This window comes from Dermochelys coriacea, chromosome 11, assembly GCF_009764565.3.
Source record: "Dermochelys coriacea isolate rDerCor1 chromosome 11, rDerCor1.pri.v4, whole genome shotgun sequence".
In the NCBI taxonomy this organism is placed as follows: domain Eukaryota; kingdom Metazoa; phylum Chordata; order Testudines; family Dermochelyidae; genus Dermochelys; species Dermochelys coriacea.
Genome location: NC_050078.2, coordinates 74,181,949 through 74,200,614, shown reverse-complemented (window position 1 = coordinate 74,200,614; position 18,666 = coordinate 74,181,949). Strand labels below are relative to the sequence as shown.

Genomic DNA, 18,666 nt, shown 5'->3' with positions numbered 1-18,666 from the left:
GTCTGGAATGGGGAACTGTAGCCCAGGTGGTTGGGCACACACATTTGTCTCTAAGGACTTTCCTGCTTTACTTGCACATCTGACATTACGCTGGAATTGCAGAAGCTGATCTGAAAGCCTTGGTGTGAACGGGGAGTTAGCAATACACTACCAAATGGAGAAAAAAGGCTGATTTTTTGATCAGCCCAAGGAAATAGGCAAGCCCCCTTCCTGCCTGTCTCAACATCTAACTGGGCCCCCAAGGCAGTTTTTAAAGAAGTCTTTTCACAATAGGCTTAGTGCAAGAAAAGGGAGCCGGCCAGACTTGGTTGCTTAGACAAGAGCATTGCCCTAAATGTTGCAGTGCCTGGCAGCACTTTCATTCAATGACAAAGTACTTAGCCCATAGCAGAAAATGCCGAATTATGAGAGACTGAATCTGGACAGCGCTGCTAGAAGTAATGCCAGGAAGCCTAATTTTTATGACTGGTAACTAAAGCCAAATGAATCATTTATTTAAAAGAACTCTGTAACTTAGATTTTTAGAGACATATAAAAAATAATGACTTACTTTGCCTTTTATACTCCAACATTTTGATTTATGGTTTTATATTAGAGGAAGAAATTAGCGCTCAACTGCTGGCAATTATTATGAAATCTTTAGTTTTAAGTGCAAAAAATACTTTGTTGTTTAAATGTGAGCACTACCCACTTCCCTTCTCTTGGTGGTGTTTTAAAAAAAAAATATTTCTTTGCTTTGATGTCAATACCTATGAAAGACCTATTTAGAGAAATACAGTTGCATCAGAATGGTGTGCCTAACAGAACTGTGTATGACACGGGGATGGAAATATAAATTGAAAAAATCATAAGGATACAGGTTTTATTTCTTTTCAGTTCAGTCAAACAATCACAATCCTGTATAATATTAAGCCCCCGTTTTGATGACGATTCCCTGTTGATCTTAGAAAGGCTACCACTGCAATGTCATATTATTACAATTACTGTGGATCATTCTAAAATAAAAATGAGTTGAATTCCACGAAGAGGCAAGACGTTTCCTTAAATTAAATATTACGGTGGTTTGGTTTACTTTGAGACCATTCTCTTACACTCTAATTTCCCGACCATTTACATGTGTGTTCTTTGTGCTGCATATACAGTCAATGGTGAGCAGAGAGACTGAAAGCAGCTTCTTTATCATTCAAGTTCTGTGGTCATTCAGTGTTAGGGCTTCAAAGCAGGACGGGTTTCATTTCAGCCAGATCCACTTGTCCCCCACCTCGGAGTTGTAACCTTTGTCAAAATTGCGACCAGGAAGCTAGAGAAAAACAAACAAGTCTAGTCAGGGCTAGGCCATTTATGATGATAAACCATTTCTTCTTCTTCCACACTTCATCCCCCCCCCCCCAACACCTTTGGCCAGGTTTTCAATTTAAAAAAAGACTAGTGATTTTTGGGTGCCCAATTTTCAGGGGGAGAGCGCTCATTACTTCCTGAACATCAGGCCTCTTTAAAGTAACTTTAATTGGGCATCCACAATGAGAAGTTGCTTTAAAAACCATTGGCCAATATTTCTCTTGGTTGACAGCTTCAGAAACCTGGACACCTTCCTATGATATCCTAACAAGTAATTTTAATGAAAAGGGATCCTAAACGTTTAAAGGGTTCATTGTAGTTTGTCCCACAGAAATGGAGTAAGAGTGTAGATACTAATCCCAAAATAAATGCAAATTAAAAATACAAAGGATGGCATGCATGAAAAATCCAGTTAATTATTACAGTAAAACTAATCCATTTAAAATACATTAATATTCAGCCTTTATATGCAGATCAAACTTGAATTCATTAAAACAGAAAACTTTTTCCAGGGGTCAGTGTTTTCATTGCATTTTCAATTTGCATTTAACAGACAACTGTTTCCTAATTTGCATGGCAGCTAAAGTTCCTCATACCATTTATTCAGGTCTCAACGACTTCATCTGAAAACAAAGTGATGACAGTCTTTGGTTGGGACACATCACAATTTTATTACTACATGCTACCTATACACAGTGTAACGCACTTCCAAATAGAATAATATATTACTTGACACACTGTCCTTTTAAATGGAAACCAGTCTTCTGGATAAATTTTAGACAGCTCTCCCCTTATCATTCTAGAAAGTTCAGTTCTACCCAAGTATCTCACATCCCCTTCAAGTGGGATCCCAATGGACTCTCCAGCTGGCATGATCCAAATATTTAGACAGTTACTTATTTAAAAACAGTTCTGGCTGACCATTTCTGTTGTATAGCCCAGGCTCAACCTTCTAGGATGTGTCAGCTTAAGACCATAAGGGAAAGGGAAGCTGATCAGGACTGGAAGCTGACAGGTAGGAGGAATGAGTGGAGAGAAGCATGCAAGTGTGAAAACCAAGGAACAGGTGGGGAGTTCAGAGAAAAGGGCAGCGGCCAGGATTGCTAGGAAAGGAGATAGTGCAGCAGGATAAATCCTAACTTGAGAGAGGACAGGAAGGGGGGCTATAGATGGAAGTAAAGCAAAGATGCATGGGAAGAGCAGAGCAAGAGTCCTCTTGCTTGGTAGGACGGGAAGCTTAAATGGGAAGCAACTCTGGGATCCATGTCTGAGCTGGGCAGGGGATCAGCAGACCTTCTGAATGTGAGCAAGTGTGTGGAAAATTCAAGTGTAACATTAAAAAAGAATCCCTTTATGGACAGTCTCATGCAGTTTCTCAGTACACACACAACTCTTCTACTTCAAGAACTACTTTCTGCAAGGAGGTGGAAGGAAAGAAGCCCAGGCAGACATGCTGAGCAATGCCAGGACAGCACAGTCCCATGCCTGTGCACATGGACAGGAAGTAGAACCAAAGCATTACACAGCCTACATTTTCAGTATTCAGGAACAGCACAAAACCACCCCATGGTACATAGTGAGAAATCCAACTGCAATACAGAATTACATTTCAAGCTGCTAAGATTTTGGGGTGGGGGCCGTGGGGTGTTTCGAGTATCAGCATTTTTAAAGGGTTACAAATTACAGTGTCTAAGGCCAGGCCTAAACTAGGAAAGGTTTGCTGGGATAGCTATCCTGACAGAACAGATATTGGCAAAAAAGTGCTCTGGCTGTCAAAGCTTATTTCAGTTCCCCAAGTGAAAGAAGGTACATCAGCAAATGCACTTTTATGCCACTAAAACTGTGGCTATATGAGGCCTATGGTCGGTATAGAAGCATAAGAAAAGTTACACCCCTAGCCAATATTAATAAACTAGTGAAAGTTTTTAACACAGACCCACTGCAAACTAACACACCCAGAAGAGAGACAATGTGGGTGAGGTAATACCTGATTGGACCAGCTTCTGCTGATGAGAAAGACAAGCTTTCGAACTTACACAAGAGCTCTTCTTCAGGTCTTGGGACCAACACATCTATAATACTGAAGGTACTCAGTAGACACATACTGAGGCCTGAATCTACCATCTGATCTATATGGGTGAAACCAGACATAAAATAACTACTTTGGTAACAAATCCGCTAAATTCAATGAGAGGCCAAACAAAGGTAAATACATCTCAGCCTTTTTTAAAGTCTGAGCTGTTAACAATTCCTCTGAAGGAGGCACGGACAATGACCTAAGAATGACAGAAGTTCTCAAGTTCCTAGTTGCAGGCTCCATTAGATAACAAAAGCCATTTACCCCTCTGATGAGTTGGTACATAACTAACATCAAATATACAAAGTAAATCACAGTTCTGTAGGATGATGCTCAGCATGTGAAGAAAACATAACACTGTAAAAATCTACTGTGATAAACATTTTTTTTTAAATGCCAAACATTGATCTGTGATGTACAAACACTTCCCTGCCTCGTTTCCCCACACAGATAGCGGCGATATAGCAAGAACCACAGGCTTATTTTTCTTTTTTTAAAAGAACAAATGAAGTCTGAACAAAGAACTATTTAGAGTACTTGTTAACAGCACGGGAAGAGGGGTGCAATTAGGTATTGATGTGGTCGATAGCACTTTGCTATGCCATAGAATATTTATGTATTTAACAAAAATGACCTGATCCTGGATTAAGGTCAGAAAGCAATGTCTGTTACGACAGAGATTAAATGAGTCACAAATAGTTTCCATGTCTTGAATACGAACACACACACCCCTCACCTAGTAGAAACTATTACAAGTCACCCTTGATCAGATTCTCTAAGGTTTTTAATTTAAAAGTTGCCTTTTAATGTCTTGTCTAAATATCAGACGCAATCATGCAGTCCTGTTAACAGCAACTCCTGCTGATTGAAGAGTAGATTTGTGATAGCATAAGTCATTTATTTCCATCTCTGCAACACAAATTTACAGTGGGAAGCTGGAGGAAAAAAAAAAAAAAATCTATCAGGGCATCAGGGCTGGTTTGTCCAGCCTGCATCTATTAATTCTAGCACAAAAATTGCTCTCCCCAGCCTTGTTAAGACAGATTTAAAGAAATTCCCAGATTATTAAAGCAAAGGGGGTCTCTGGGGAAAAAAACATGAATTTTATTATTTCATTTCTGAGTAAATATCCACTCTAAAAAACTCCATATTGTACCCCCACCACCACAATTCAAATTATCCAGTACAAAGATGCCATGTGTTTTTTGTTAGAGATATAAAGTACATCAAAGCCATTGTTTTAATATGTATTCATTGAAGGAGGGACTGAGTTATTCAGTCAGGCTTTCACATTGGGCCTTGGCAAAGACATTTGTTAAAATACAGAGCCAAGATTATATGAATTTGGGGACATATTACTAGACAGGCTCTTAAATTGCTAAAAATTCAAAGGGAAAATAATACAGTTAAATGAAGTCACATATCTAGTAAGCCATGCCATGTAGCAACAACTCAGAAAACAAACCTGCAGCAATGAAGTGGCTACAAGAGGACTTAACTGAAAAAGTGATGTAACTCCAAAATTATTACAGAAATATAGATATGGTTTGTTCTGAGCACACTTCACAGAGGATGCCACTTTCCTGTGAATGTAGAATGACTGAGAAAATATTTTACAGTGATTCTAGTAAAGTCCTCTTATGTCATTTAAACATGCATTTAAAAATAACTTGTGGGTAAGTACAGTTTAGTCATAAGTCAATTTTTTTTTAATGTAATAGGCAGAAGTAGTACTTGAAATACACTGCTTCTCAGTTCCATTCCCTCTCTCGTCTTCCCCCCTCCCCCCCAAAAAACAAAAAACAAAAACAAACAACCTGGGCTCCTAGGAGGGGGTTCCATCGTACCTACCTACACCCCCACCTTTTTGGTCAGAGGTGCGGGAAGATCGTCCTGATTACCCGCTACATTCCCTTTTGTTCTAACAGGAGTTAGAAAAGTTCTAAGTCTCATGGATAATAAAAAGAAAAGGAGTACTTGTGACACCTTAGAGACTAACAAATTTATTTGAGCATAAGCTTTCGCGAGCAGCTCACAAAATCTTATGCTCAAATCAATTTGTTAGTCTTTAAGGTGCCACAAGTACTCCTTTTCTTTTTGCGGATACAGACTAACACGGCTGCTACTCTAAAACCTATCATTATGCAATGGATAATAAACAATTTCTCAGACAGCAGTAATGAAAATCAGTTAATCCACATAATTAATAAGAGTGGCTAGCCCGTTTGCAGTACTGCTCTGTGCTTGAGAAAACTAGTCGATTTCATTAAGGCTTGAATTAGACTAAAGGGAAGATGCAGTGACTGGCAAGGTAAAAATCAGAGCAAGCGTCTCCTCATACAATTAAGAGGGAAACATTTAGGGCCAGGATCTTGTCCCAGTTACATCCGTTTTGTGATGACATGAATGGCCAGCCAAAGAATCCCCAGTTTAGAGGATTTCTCCAGTGGGGCAAAAAAGAAAAGTAGTACTTGTGGCACCTTAGAGACTAACAAAATTTGTTAGGTGCCACAAATACTCCTTTTCTTTTTTGCAAATACAGACTAACACGGCTGCTACTCTGAATCCAGTGGGGCAGAAGCAGCATAGTTGAACCTATGCCACCCACAGCATAGTTGAACCTAGCCTTTGGCATAGGGTGTGCGGCCAGGGAAAGCGCCATGATTAGGGAGGGAGGAGAGGTATGAAACACAGACAAAGCCACCTTTGTCCTTTTAATTCCTCCTGGGCCTTGCACTGCACACAGCATGGCCAGATCTGTGGACTCTGTCATTACATAGGGCTTGGCTTCACCTGTGAGTTAGAGCACATTAAAGCAGCCCCGGGCACCCTAACTCATAACACATCCACACTGGCAAGGTACGTAGAGCACCCGGACTCCACGGCTAGAGCGCTCCTGGTACTCCACCTCCATGAGAAGCATAACACTTGCTGCGCCTCAGCAGGAGTGCCTGGTCTGCTAGTGCGCTCTGATTGGTCTCCAGAAGTATCCCACAATGCCTGTTCTAGCCACTCTGGTCATCATTTTGAACTCTACTGCCCTGCCCTCAAGTGACCAACCGTCGGACCCGCCCTTTAAATTCTCTGGGAATTTTGAAAATCCCCTTCCTGTTTGCTCAGCCAGGCATGGAGTGCTTTCAGCAAATCTTTCCAGGTGACCATGCCTCAATGCGCCAGGCGATCCCCAGGATGGAGCAATGGCGAGGTGCTGGACCTCATCAGTGTTTGTGGGGAGGAAGCTGTCCAGTCCCAGCTGCGCTCCAGCCATAGGAATTACGATACCTTCGGGCAGATATCAAGGGACATGATGGAAAGGGGCCATGACCGGGATGCACTGCAGTGCAGGGCTAAAGTGAAGGAGCTGTGGAATGCCTACTGCAAAGCCCGCGAGGCAAACCACCGCTCCGGTGCTGCCCCTGCGACCTGCCGTTTCTACAAAGAGCTGGATGCGATACTTGGGGGCGACCCCACCTCCACTCCGAAGGCCACCACGGAACTTCAGAGCCCAGTGCAACAAGGCAGGAGGAGGAGGAAAGCGAGAGCAAGGGTGCTGAGGAGGAGGGGGACAGCCCAGCATCCCTAGATACATGCAGCCAAGAGCTGTTTTCAAGCCAGGAGAAAGGTAGCTAGTCACAATGGACAGTGCTTGTGGAAGAACACAGAGCAGAGGAGGTGCCCGGTAAGCAGCTTTTATTTTGGGAAGGAAGTTGTTTTGTGAGGGCTCTTGGGGCAAGGAGCGTTAGGGCTGCATGCATGCTTCAATGCGGAACAGGGCCCTAATGTGCTCTCTCACATCGTAGTAATTGGCCTCAGTGATCTCTTCAAAGATCTCATGCAGAAGCTGGGCAATCTACTTATGCAGATTCCTTGGCAGAGCTACTGTGCTCCTTGTCCCAGTAAGGCTAACATGTCTGCACCACTGTGCCGTGAGGGGCAGGGGGACCATTGCTGCACACAGGAAAACTGCATATGGGCTAGGGCGGAAGCCGTATTGTAGTAGACCCTCCCTTGCTTCCCAGGTCACCCTCAGCAGCAAAATATCTTCCAGAACAAACTCATCCTGTAGAAAATATGGGGACAGTGTTCAGTATAGTGGCCCCCTGCAGTTGTTGGCTCTCCCCAAGGCACAGAACTCCAGAGGACAGTACGGCTGTGAAACAAATCAGTCCCCCTTGCCCCTGTGCTTACTCATCATTTTGATGAAGTGATGCAGCAGTCCCTTAATGAAAATCAAAAAGTGCAGGAGTGGCGGGAGAGTGAAAGGAGGGTCCACCAGCAGAAATCGGATCACCGGCACCAAAGTGCGGAGCGGCTGCTAAGCACCATGGAGCGCCAAGCGGACACGATACAGGTGCTCGTAGCAATGCAGGCAGAGGACTCCCCCCCCCCCCGGCAGCCCTTGTCCCAAAACTCTTTCCCTTGTGCCCCCATGTCACCGCCAACCCACTTTCCCCAACATCTGTGTTCTTATCGCCACCAGCTGCCTCCAACACCTGCAGCTTCATCACCCAGCCCTAAAACTACGACCCTTACCCACAGCACTCAACCCCCATCACCATGCAGTGTAGCCATCCTGAAGTGCAGCACTCATTGCACGGCACTCCAGACAGGAAGGCTGAGCATGATAACAGGACATAGGCAAATCTGTGATTGTCCCGTTCCCCACCCCACCCCCTTCCCTCGTCCCACACAGCACAGATGTCATGCCCTTTGTTTCCCAAGTAGTTGTGTTTCTTTTCAACAAATTAATTTTCTTTTCAATAAATGAATTTTTTGGCTTTAAAAACATTCTTTATGATTGCATTAAGTACCTAATATGGGCTAATACCGTAGCCCAGGAAAGCAGTAGGCACTGCAAGTCAGTGCATCATAGTAGCCAAAACAGATTCCTATTAACATTGGAACCACTGCACTTCACTCCTGTGCAGGACACCAGACATTACTGGTGGCTTTCAGCCTCAAATTGCTCCCTCAAGGCATCCCTAATCCTTGCAGCCCAGCACTGGGCCCCTCTAATAGCCCTACTCTCTGGCTGTTCAAATTCGGCCTTCAGGTGTTGAACCTCTGAGGTCCATGCCTGAGTGAATCTTTCACCCTTCTCTTCACAAATGTTATGGAGGGTACAGCACGCGGATATAACCATGGGGATGTTGTCATCGGCCAGGTCCAGCTTCCCATACAGACGCAGTGTTAGCGGCCATTTAAACGGCCAAAAGCACACTCCGCAGTCATTCTGCACCAACTCAGCCTGTTGTCGAACTGCTCCTTGCTGCTGTCAAGGAGGCTCCCTGTGTAGGGTTTCATGAGCCCTGGCATTAAAGGGTAAGCGGGGTCTCCAAGGATCACAATGGGCATTTCAACTTCCCCTACGGTGATCTTCTGGTCTGGGAAGAAAGTCCTGGCTTGCAGCTTCCTGAACGGGCCTGTGTTCTGAAAGATGTGTGTCATGCACCTTTTCAGACCAGCCTGCGTCAATGAAACAATGTCAATGAAACACCCACGGTGATCCACAAGCACCTGGAGAACCGATTTATGTACTCTGAGGCTAGGTGGGCTGGTGCCAGAACTGGAATATACGTCCCATCTATTGCCCCTCCGCAGTTAGAGAAACCCATTTGTGCAAAGCCAGCCACAATGTCACGCACATTACCCAGAATCACAGTTCTTCTGAACAGGATGCGATTAATGGCCCTGCAAACTTGCATCAAACACGATTCCAACGGTCGACTTTCCCACTCCAAACTGGTTAGCGATCAATAGGTAGGTGTCTGGAGTTGCCAGCTTCCAGATTGCAATAGCAACCTGCTTCTCCACCGGCAGGGCAGCTCATGACATAGTCCCATGAAAGTGGCTTTTCTCATCTGAAAGTTCTGCAGCCACGGCTCATCATCCCAGACTTGCATGATGATGTGAACCCACCACTCAGTGCTTGTTTCCCGAGCCCAAAAGCAGCGTTCCACTGTGGTGAGCATGTCTGTGAATGCCACAAGCAATCTCGTGTCATATGTGTTATGCGAGTCGACATCATCGTCGGACTCCTCACTGTAAGTTTGTAGCTTAAGGAGTAACTACTGCAATTCGTGACGTGCTGGCGAGACCCATCAGCATATTCCTCAGCAATTTGGGCTCCATTCCCGCAAACCAAAAGGGAAGACAAAATTTGAATGGTGACACCAAATGTGGACAGAAGCACAGGGATTGCTGGGATGCAAAGTGATGCATCACGGGGCATTGGGACAGGACCAAGAATGCTCCGCACCTCGCCTACACCCTTCCCACAAGCCACAGCGCCAGAATGGGAAGAGGTGCTCTGTGGGATAGCTTCCCATAATGCACCACTTCTAATGCCACTGCAAGTGCCACAAATGTGGCCACACCAGTGTGCCTGCAGCTGACAGTGTGAACACACTGCAGCGCTTTCCCTGCTGTGGTCTCTGAGGGCTGGTTTACCTCACAGCGCTCTACATCTGCAAGTGTAGCCATGCCATAAGGTTGCCAAGTACAAGAGGATTGTGGAGTGCATTTTACTTTATCAGAAGGTGGGTTCTGGGATTTGTATATGAAGACAAACAAAGCCAAGTTATCTGTACTACTGCAACAACGTCTAGAGGCCTTGGCCAGATGCTATGCAAACATAGTAAGAAAGTGCCTGCCCTAAAGAGCTTCCAGTCAAATACAATATGGGATGACAGACACAAATGAGCAACGGAAATATCATTCTAGTACATCTCCCTTGCAAAACAAATGTGCCTTCCAGCATAGTCACTGCTGAGTAATGCAAAATATAAGAATGGCCATACTGGGTCAGACCAAAGGTCCATCTAGCTCAGTATCCTGTCTTCCAACAGTGGCCAGTGCCAGGTGCCCCAGAGGGAATGAACAGAACAGGGAATCATCAAGTGATCCATCCCGTCGCCCATTCCCAGCAAAGCCTTTTCTACTATCCTAGCAGAGAGAAGTATGAGACCAGGAATCAAGCCTGGATCTCCCACGTAACACTGCACTGAATTAAACAAACTTGACCAAAGGGCCCACCTTAACAAAAGTATGTGACACATCAACTCCTCAAACTGAATTGCTGCTCCGAAGACAGAACTGACTCATACAAAGGAATTAATTTGTTCAGATTTTTAAAAAGCAAATTACATAAAAAATAAAAGATCACTTTACTAATTAAATTAAAAACTATACCACAGAAGTGTGTCAAGACCATGAATATGATGAAATGCCCCTTTAAAATGGTATATGTTATAGAATAATGAACAGCTTCAATGAGGTGTTTACGGTACACTACAGTTGCATTTCACAGATCCTCAAAAAACTGAAAATCAGACATGCAGAGCCAGAGCTGCCTGAGAGGTTAAACAATCTGGAAATGTCTAAATCCATCATGGAGTTTGGAGCCTGTCTTATTTTCCAGAATTTCTGGACCAAAGAGAAGTGGTCCTTCCTGCAACTCCTTGGCTGCTTTCATTACACCGCTGTGCTTAACAGCTAAAATAGGTCCATAAATAACAGGGTTTGAACACTGTTGATCAAAGAGTATTTAAAAACACAAGGTGTCACTCTGGAAAGCACAAAGGCTTTTACCAATCTCCAAGCCTTTTCATTTGCTGACCATTTATAGTAAGTATCATAGCAGCACCTGTCATTGCTGCTATTAGTTAAGGTCTATTGCTGTTTTCATTAGAAGCCCTGGTTTTCAGAGGTTTATAGCTAAGGTGATTTATTTTAGCTGGTTGTAAATTAAAGTGCATGGTTTTCACTTCAGATACCATTTCTTTTTAGAACTCTTTAAATATTGGTTGTGCTGGACTTATTGAGGTAGGCTTGGTATTACTTGCTCCAGTTCAAAATTATAGAAAATTAATAGAAAATAAAAAAACCTGGAAGCCAGATACACATGCTTCAGAAGAATAGTATACTAATTAGGATGCTAATTTTTAAGGCGCTGCTACAGTTCCTGATTTTGGCAGAACTCCCAATGAAGTCAATGGGTTTTTTAGCCTGAATAAGGAGTACTGACCTAATATTAAAGTAACCTATTCTTCATGGAAGTAAAAAAAGTTATAATATGAACAGATAAGCAACTCTCCTGCTACGCTGACAGGCTCGTTAGTAGAACAGTTATTAATTATCTCTGGTTTCCTCTAGGTCTTAATGCATAAAATGTGTCAAGATTCTCATCAGTGATTTCATTTTGGATGCCCAACTTGACAACACCTTAAAGGGCCCTGATTTTCAAAGGGTGGGTTTTGGCCTAATACATGTATAGACAAGCATGAAAAGGGTGATCTAAGCTGCAGTTATGATGCCAATATAAGCAAGAGTAATGTCAGGGCAATCCAAATATTTTCTATATTATTGCTAAAAAATAAAGAAAATGAAATCATACAATTTTTTTTTTAAAGTAACAGATGTTCACAACACTTTTTCTTGCTAATATGTTCTGAAATTTTACATAGTTAGATGTATGTTGCTGCATATAAACTGAGCTGTATTGTAAAGATTTTGGTCATCAACTGGAAATGATGAGTCTTCTCTGCTGGCATATCCAGAATGCTGAAAAACAACATCTGTAGTTCCAGCAGCATAAGAGTACAATGCCATGTGAAATATTTTCCATCCAATACTCATATTGGGTCAACTGTCAGAAAACTACTTAAGGTATTCGAGTGCTGAGAGGAGTCATTAACAATGACATCTCTGGGACTCCTTGTTTGTATTCTTTCACCGATTAACTTACCAAACTTGCTCAAATTAATAGCTGATTTCTCTAACTATCAGCACTATAGACAACCTAGAGAACAGCTGGGTTCTTGCTTTTACAACACTGCCAATAATAAAGATTCAGGCAGCAGAATTTAGCTGATTAAAAGAGATTAGTAACAAAATTATATACTTCTATAATGGCAAATCACAACAACATCTATTCTAGGCACTGATATGCACAGCAGAACAGAATCCACCTTGCTCTTCCTTAGCAGAACAGTGCTAATAGTAAACATTGACTTTAGTCAGTAAGGTAATACCTAGCTCTTATCTAGCACTTATCAGCAGATCTCAAAGCACTTTACAATGGAGGTCAGTATCATTATCCCCATTTTATAGATGGGGAAACTGAGGCACCGGGAGGTGAAGTGTCTTGTTGCAGGTCACCCATCAGGCCAGTGGCAGAGTGAGGAGCAGACCCAGGTCACCACATGACACCACAGGGAGAAGCTGTAGCGCCAACTGGCTAGTGCCATGCTGAATAAATGTTTATTGTAACTGGGTATTTATTTTTCTGATTAGTCAGTACTAAAATGCATCTGAAGCCTCTTACTTCTAGGCTAACTTATGGTTAGTGCCACATTAACATATGTTAGCAAGGTAGCAGCAGGCTTTAGAAATGCCAGTTTTAATGCCAGAAAGTTTGCTCTACACATAATTCAGTTTGTGTGTTGTCGGAAGTGCTTCTCATCAGTGAGAGCTTCCAAAACAATGTACTCCACAAACCAAGAAATTCAGAAATTAAAACTGACCCTTCAGTTTTAGCCTATGCAAAATCCAGCATATAAACAATGCAATATTTTCAATTATTTGAAAGTCCTGCAAAATCCAGCTTTACAGAGCAAGTCAGGAATAACCAAAGGGAAAATAATGGGGCCAGTGTCCTTTGCACAGTAAAGGATCTAAAAAAAAGCAGCCTGAAGTCTTTCCCCATTCTAAGAAATAGTTTCTAGTCTAAGAGATACTAGGATCATCATCAAATTTTGTCCTCCCTGATTTTGCTGGCCTTCTGGGTGGCCCAAAGGAGGGGAGTTGGAGCTCTCTCATCCCAGAAATGAAACAGCTGGGATTTTAATCTTTAACAAAACTTTCTTCACAGCTATTTGTTTGAGTTAAATAGGCATATCTGAGGAATCACCTGTCCCCACATCATGCTGCCATAGTGGTCAGTAGAAACACTCAAGCTGGATTTCCCTTGTAATAAAGGAGGCGCCCTCTGTGAGGGCTACAGAACTCTGGAACTTGCTTGGTCCAATACAGCCTGAATTTGGTGACTTTACAGGCATGCTGCAAAAGACATCCGCTCAACAGGGTCGTTGGAGGGGGCTGACAGCACGCTTCTCACAATGATGAAAAGAGAGGTTTGGGGTTTTTTTAGGTTTCTTGCTGACAGAGTTCCTGTTTGAAATGAATATTTTAATGGTGCTGGCATTTCATTTTATTGTATTAGTAATGATGCATCATGGAATCCAAATCCTTGGATAGACATTTTTATCATTTAAATTTAAATAAACCAACTGGTGCTACCAAAAAGTTTTGAAGCAATCTACCAGGCCTTCAAACTCATCATTTACACTGGTTTCACTTCCTTTGTATTCTACTTTATAATCTTACCGTTTCTCTAGCTATCTACAGATTCTAAAGCAAAAAGCAAAGCAGAACAAACAAAAAAAAAATGTTATGCTCCATTTTATAAGTGAAGAAAAGAAAAGCACAGAACACCCATTTTCACCTTTTCCAGGTCAGCTTTAAAGATAGTTTGGTAGTTCATTTAAAATCTACCAGGTTTTGTTTGTTAGACTCGTAAGGATATTTTATCAAATAGTATTTTCATATAATACGCACAAACATTAAATTTGATGGCAAGAACAATTTTATTTACTCTAGTTTGGAATCTGCTAAACAAGTAATTTTGAAGAGAAATATTTCACAAAGCAGAACACTTAGAAATTAGAGCCTTTTCTTGTTTATTGCACGTCTGTCTGTATTAAACTTTTTCTTCCTAGCTCTGAGAACAGACCGCGCTCTGTATTAAAGCTGTCAAATATCTCCATTAAAATAAAAAATGGAAAGGGAGACCTTGATCCAGAAAAATGAAAACAACTAAAGATGGTAAAGGAAAAAATAGCAGGGGGAGAGAAAACAGAAGATGGTGTTGCCATAGCAGCTGTCTTTGATAAAGACATACGTAAGAAGGGAGGGAGTTACCCTAACAATAATTAGCCTCCTTAATTTTGGAAAAACAGAGAGAGGCTAAACTGAAACACAATTTACAATGTAATTACTTACATTAAAGCAAAAGAGCTGCAGTGTTCTAAAAACACTGACAATGTTTGGCTTGGAAATAATTTTTTCTTTTCAACGTATTGAGGACATTTTCTGAGTAGGTAACATGGTGTTTGTCTCAATCACCATATCTAAAATCTGAGATCAATGGCCAAAATGTTTATTATTCCACAGTACAATTATTTCGGAGCTAACCTTACATGTATTATTCTGACACAATCTCCCTGTTGCTCATCCGGACTCTGGAATCCCCAGCATCTGAAGTATTTTCTCTGTGGTGTCCTTGTATTTATTGTAAAGGGAGGATTAATATGGAAGCCCTGAGAGTGCTCTGTACTAATGAAGAAGGATGGGAAGATTGGAGGCCTGCCTGAGTGTTTATTCCCATTCTAGGCATCATCCCCACCCCAACCAGAGCTGCTAGAATGTGTCTGAGTACCATTTCACACAAAGTGAGGGCCCAGGCTGTATCTTCTTGGGCTAGTATCACTATATAGTAAAAATCTCTCTCTTTATAGAAGTCTTATCTTTAGGGTTTGGGTTTTTTTGCTGGGGAAGGAGGAGTAGGCATTCAGTGAAATTGAACGGTGGTAAATTCAAAACTAATCAAAGGAAATACTTTTGCACACAACATGTAATTTAGACTGTGAAACTAACTGCCACAGGATGTCATTGAACAAGATTCTAAGAGGGAATGGACATTTGTAAGGATGACAAGAATATTCACAATTATGTCGGTTAATGCCTAAATAAATGGGAAGAGATATTAAACTTCACATTTCAGGGCTTAAGCTAGATCTCTAATAGCGATCAAGACAAGAGTTACAGGGAGACAAGTTATCCTACATTCGTCTGCTGAAGGGTTTCTTAGACCGTCCTCTAAAGCAGCTGGTTTAGGTACTGTAGGAGACAGAACACTGGACTAGACAAACCACTTGTCTGATAAAGTAATGCAATAGCTATGTTTTCTTCTTGTTCATAGACAAATGAGATGGGACTTCCATCTACTGTAATTATAATATACATTCCAGAAAAGAGACAAGTTGCTGGACTGCATGGTTATTAATTCAGGGCTGCACTTCCAGAGAAATCCCAAGTGAACCTGACACACTGAGAATGATTTGCATGCTGTTTACAGCCCTGAACGAATGTACAGGGAGCAGTGGACTTCAGTACCAGGCTCAGACTTGAGGATGACTAGTGATAATTAGCCCCCACTAATTTTATTTAGTTCTCAATTAACAGCAATATCAAAGGTTTTGTGTGTGTGTGTGTGTGTGTGTGTGTGTGTGTGTGTGTGTGTGTGTGTGTGTGTGTGTGTGTACGTACACGTACGTACACAGGAAACACTGACTAATCTTCCTTTGATCTGCAGTGAGGAGAGAGGAATTATCCAGCTCTGGTTTCTGAGATCCAAATGCTGCTTTTGTTAACATTTCCCTTCAAATAACCATCTGCCTAATTTTGGGAGAAGAGAGAGGACATGTTTGGAGGGGTGAGAAAAGAAATCCCTAGAAGGTTCCAGCAGGACTCACTGATTGAGTATGGGAGTGTGAAGTGTAGTGTTATTTGATTCCTTCCCTTCTGCGGACACCTCTAAGTACTCCCAGTATCCCAGGATGCCTGAGGACTTTGGAGTATTCTCTGTCAGAAGCTGTCTATCATTGGAAAGAGAGAAGGGGCACTTGTTAAAGAATTCGCAAGTCTTTGCTACTTCCTGTCAGAATTAACATGCTTATCATCCAGTGATCTACATGACTTGACACAAAATTATTTTTTTTACTGAGTTCCCTTTTACTTCCCAACGCACATCTTTAAATTTTATGAAAAGCTGCTGAACCGAGCCAGACAACTTACTTAATAGTAAAAGAAAGATGTAGCAAGTCTTGTCTCAGAAATGGAGAGATCATTTAACAACAAAAAAGAAAAAAATGGAAGGAAGGGTAGTTAAGGGTAGTTATATATAAGGGTAGTTAAATTCTAGGATCCCAATCACTGAAGGTTTAAGAACAGGTTGGACAAACACGAGTCAGGGATTGTCTAGGTTTATTTGGTCCTGCCTCAGTGCAGGGGGCTGGACCTGATGACCTCTCAAGCTCCCTTCGTCCAATATTTCTATGACTGAGTTTGAAAAAGATAAAAACAAAAATTTTCTGCAGCTGCCTCACTACTGTTAAAAAAAAAAAAAGTTGGATATGCCTTAAACCTTGTTCTTAGGAAGGTATTTGCACAGGTCCTCATACCTAATGAGAATTTGAAAGAAAAACAATTTCTGCCTATAATTTAAGAAACCTTGAAACTGCCATTATTAAACAGCAAAACAGCACTGGTCTGGAAAGCCTAGAGGGTAATAATCTATTTGTAAGCCTTGGGACTGATGATTAGTTCCAGGGTTGTGATTTTGCCCCAACCTGGGACGGACAGACAGACACACACACAAAGGGGCGGGGGGGGGGGGGGGAGGAACAGCCACATGTGAAAGGTTTATGAAACGGAGGACATACTTACAAAGGGAATTGCACAGTATTACTTCCACTAACTTTAAACAAGCACACATTGTCCAAAATGAAAAGTTTACAATTCTTTTGATGTTTTAATTACAGGATCATTAAGCCTGGAGTTACTAACGGACTAGGCCTACAAGCTCAGACTTTCTGTAGCATTGTGCTCTGTTACGCCCCCTCCATGACACTGGCCCTGGGCTTCCCTAGCCACTTGTGGCTCATGTGGACCCCTAACTCCAGGGGTGTTTCCTAGTGTCGGAGCAGCTGGTTGGCTGGAGGAGGAGATGATTCTTATGCCGCACCTATGCAGGGACAAGCCTGTGAGGGAAGGAGGGACACTACCTAGGAGGAGACAGGTTTCAGATATGAGTGGGAGGAGGAAGGAGAGAGCTGCTGGGTCACATTTGCAGGAGGGAAGTGGGGAAGGAGGAGAAAAAGAGCCCAGAAGTTGAAGGCCAGATTGAGGGCAGATACATCATTTGGATAGGAATCCTTCTCTAGAGTGGCCATGTGAGAGTACAGAAGGGTTACGACCATCATTTAAACATACTGGCCAAGTAAAAAGAAAAGACGAAGAGAAACAGCAGTAGAAAGTACAGCCCCAATACAGGAAAGTACTTAAGCACAGGCTCACTGGGATGGTTTTGGACCCTAAGACTATCATGCCTTTCTTGATTGGCATCAGGGAGAAACTGTGCGACTTGAGCTTCCTGTCTTCCTTTCTAGAGATGGCTTACACAGTTCTTCCTGCCAAATATCCTTCCATCATATCTGGGAAGTGAATCTCACTATTTGAAAGCCAATTTCCAACTGAATCAGGGCACCCTTGCCTAGTTGCCGAACACAAGATTGTCAGTTATATAAGTTAGGAAAAAAGTGTATTTAGAACTAGCATCCCTAGTTCCCAACATGATGCACTGAGGTCACCTACTGAGGGAGCTCAACACACACCTACAATTCTGAACTCCACTACTATGTGATCCTTTAGCAGGGAAAGTCCGTTGTTTTATGCAAAACGGGCATAGTAGGTATAGATTAGATGAGGCACTGATGACAATGCACATACCAGAACAACACCCTTAAATATGCAATAATGCACACACAAGGGTTTCTGTTTAATTTTGAAACACAAGAATCCTAATTCTTGGAACAAATGTACTTGGTCAGTAAGTCCAAAGTTTCAGATTCATGCTGGAAATTATGCCAAAAGCTTCCATAAAGGTGTTTAATTCTGAAAATATTTTTTCTTCAAACTTATTAGGAAGTGTTCAAAGCCATCAACTGATTTGAATTTAGGAAACAGCGAGAAGCCTTCTGCTATTCTAACCCCATTTACAAGCCAGAGAGAATGTTTTCTAAATACAGATCTCAAAAGATATGGAATTATATGAACCCAGAGCATCTTTCTCTACAGCCAAGTCTGCACAGACTGAGTAGGAGCAGAGAAGGGGTAATATTTATTGGAAATTCTAAACCTAATGCATAATATACATTTTTTTCAAAAGTTCAGTCTCTCAAATACCAGAATTTTACACTGTAATTATACATACCACAAGTGATTTTTCTAATCTTGCTAGTGCACTAATTAAACTGTTTTGACTCTGCAGATTACAGTTTACTACAAGTTCCAAATACAGTTTCCTTGGACTTTTACCTACCCTAGTTTCCCCAAGCAGCCAGCAGAGAAAA

General features: G+C 42.0%; 1 protein-coding gene across 2 annotated transcripts in view; it reads right to left on the bottom strand.

The window, feature by feature from the left end:
* Positions 1-848: 848 nt before the first annotated feature.
* NDUFA10 (NADH:ubiquinone oxidoreductase subunit A10) overlaps positions 849-18,666 on the bottom strand; it is an 83,369-nt gene continuing 65,551 nt past the window's right edge. For both annotated transcript variants that reach the window (XM_038422020.2, XM_043505756.1), the window contains one exon: positions 849-1,300. In XM_038422020.2, coding sequence (XP_038277948.2) covers positions 1,232-1,300 — 69 coding nt within the window. In that variant the 3' untranslated portion in view covers positions 849-1,231. The remainder of the gene's footprint in view (positions 1,301-18,666) is intronic.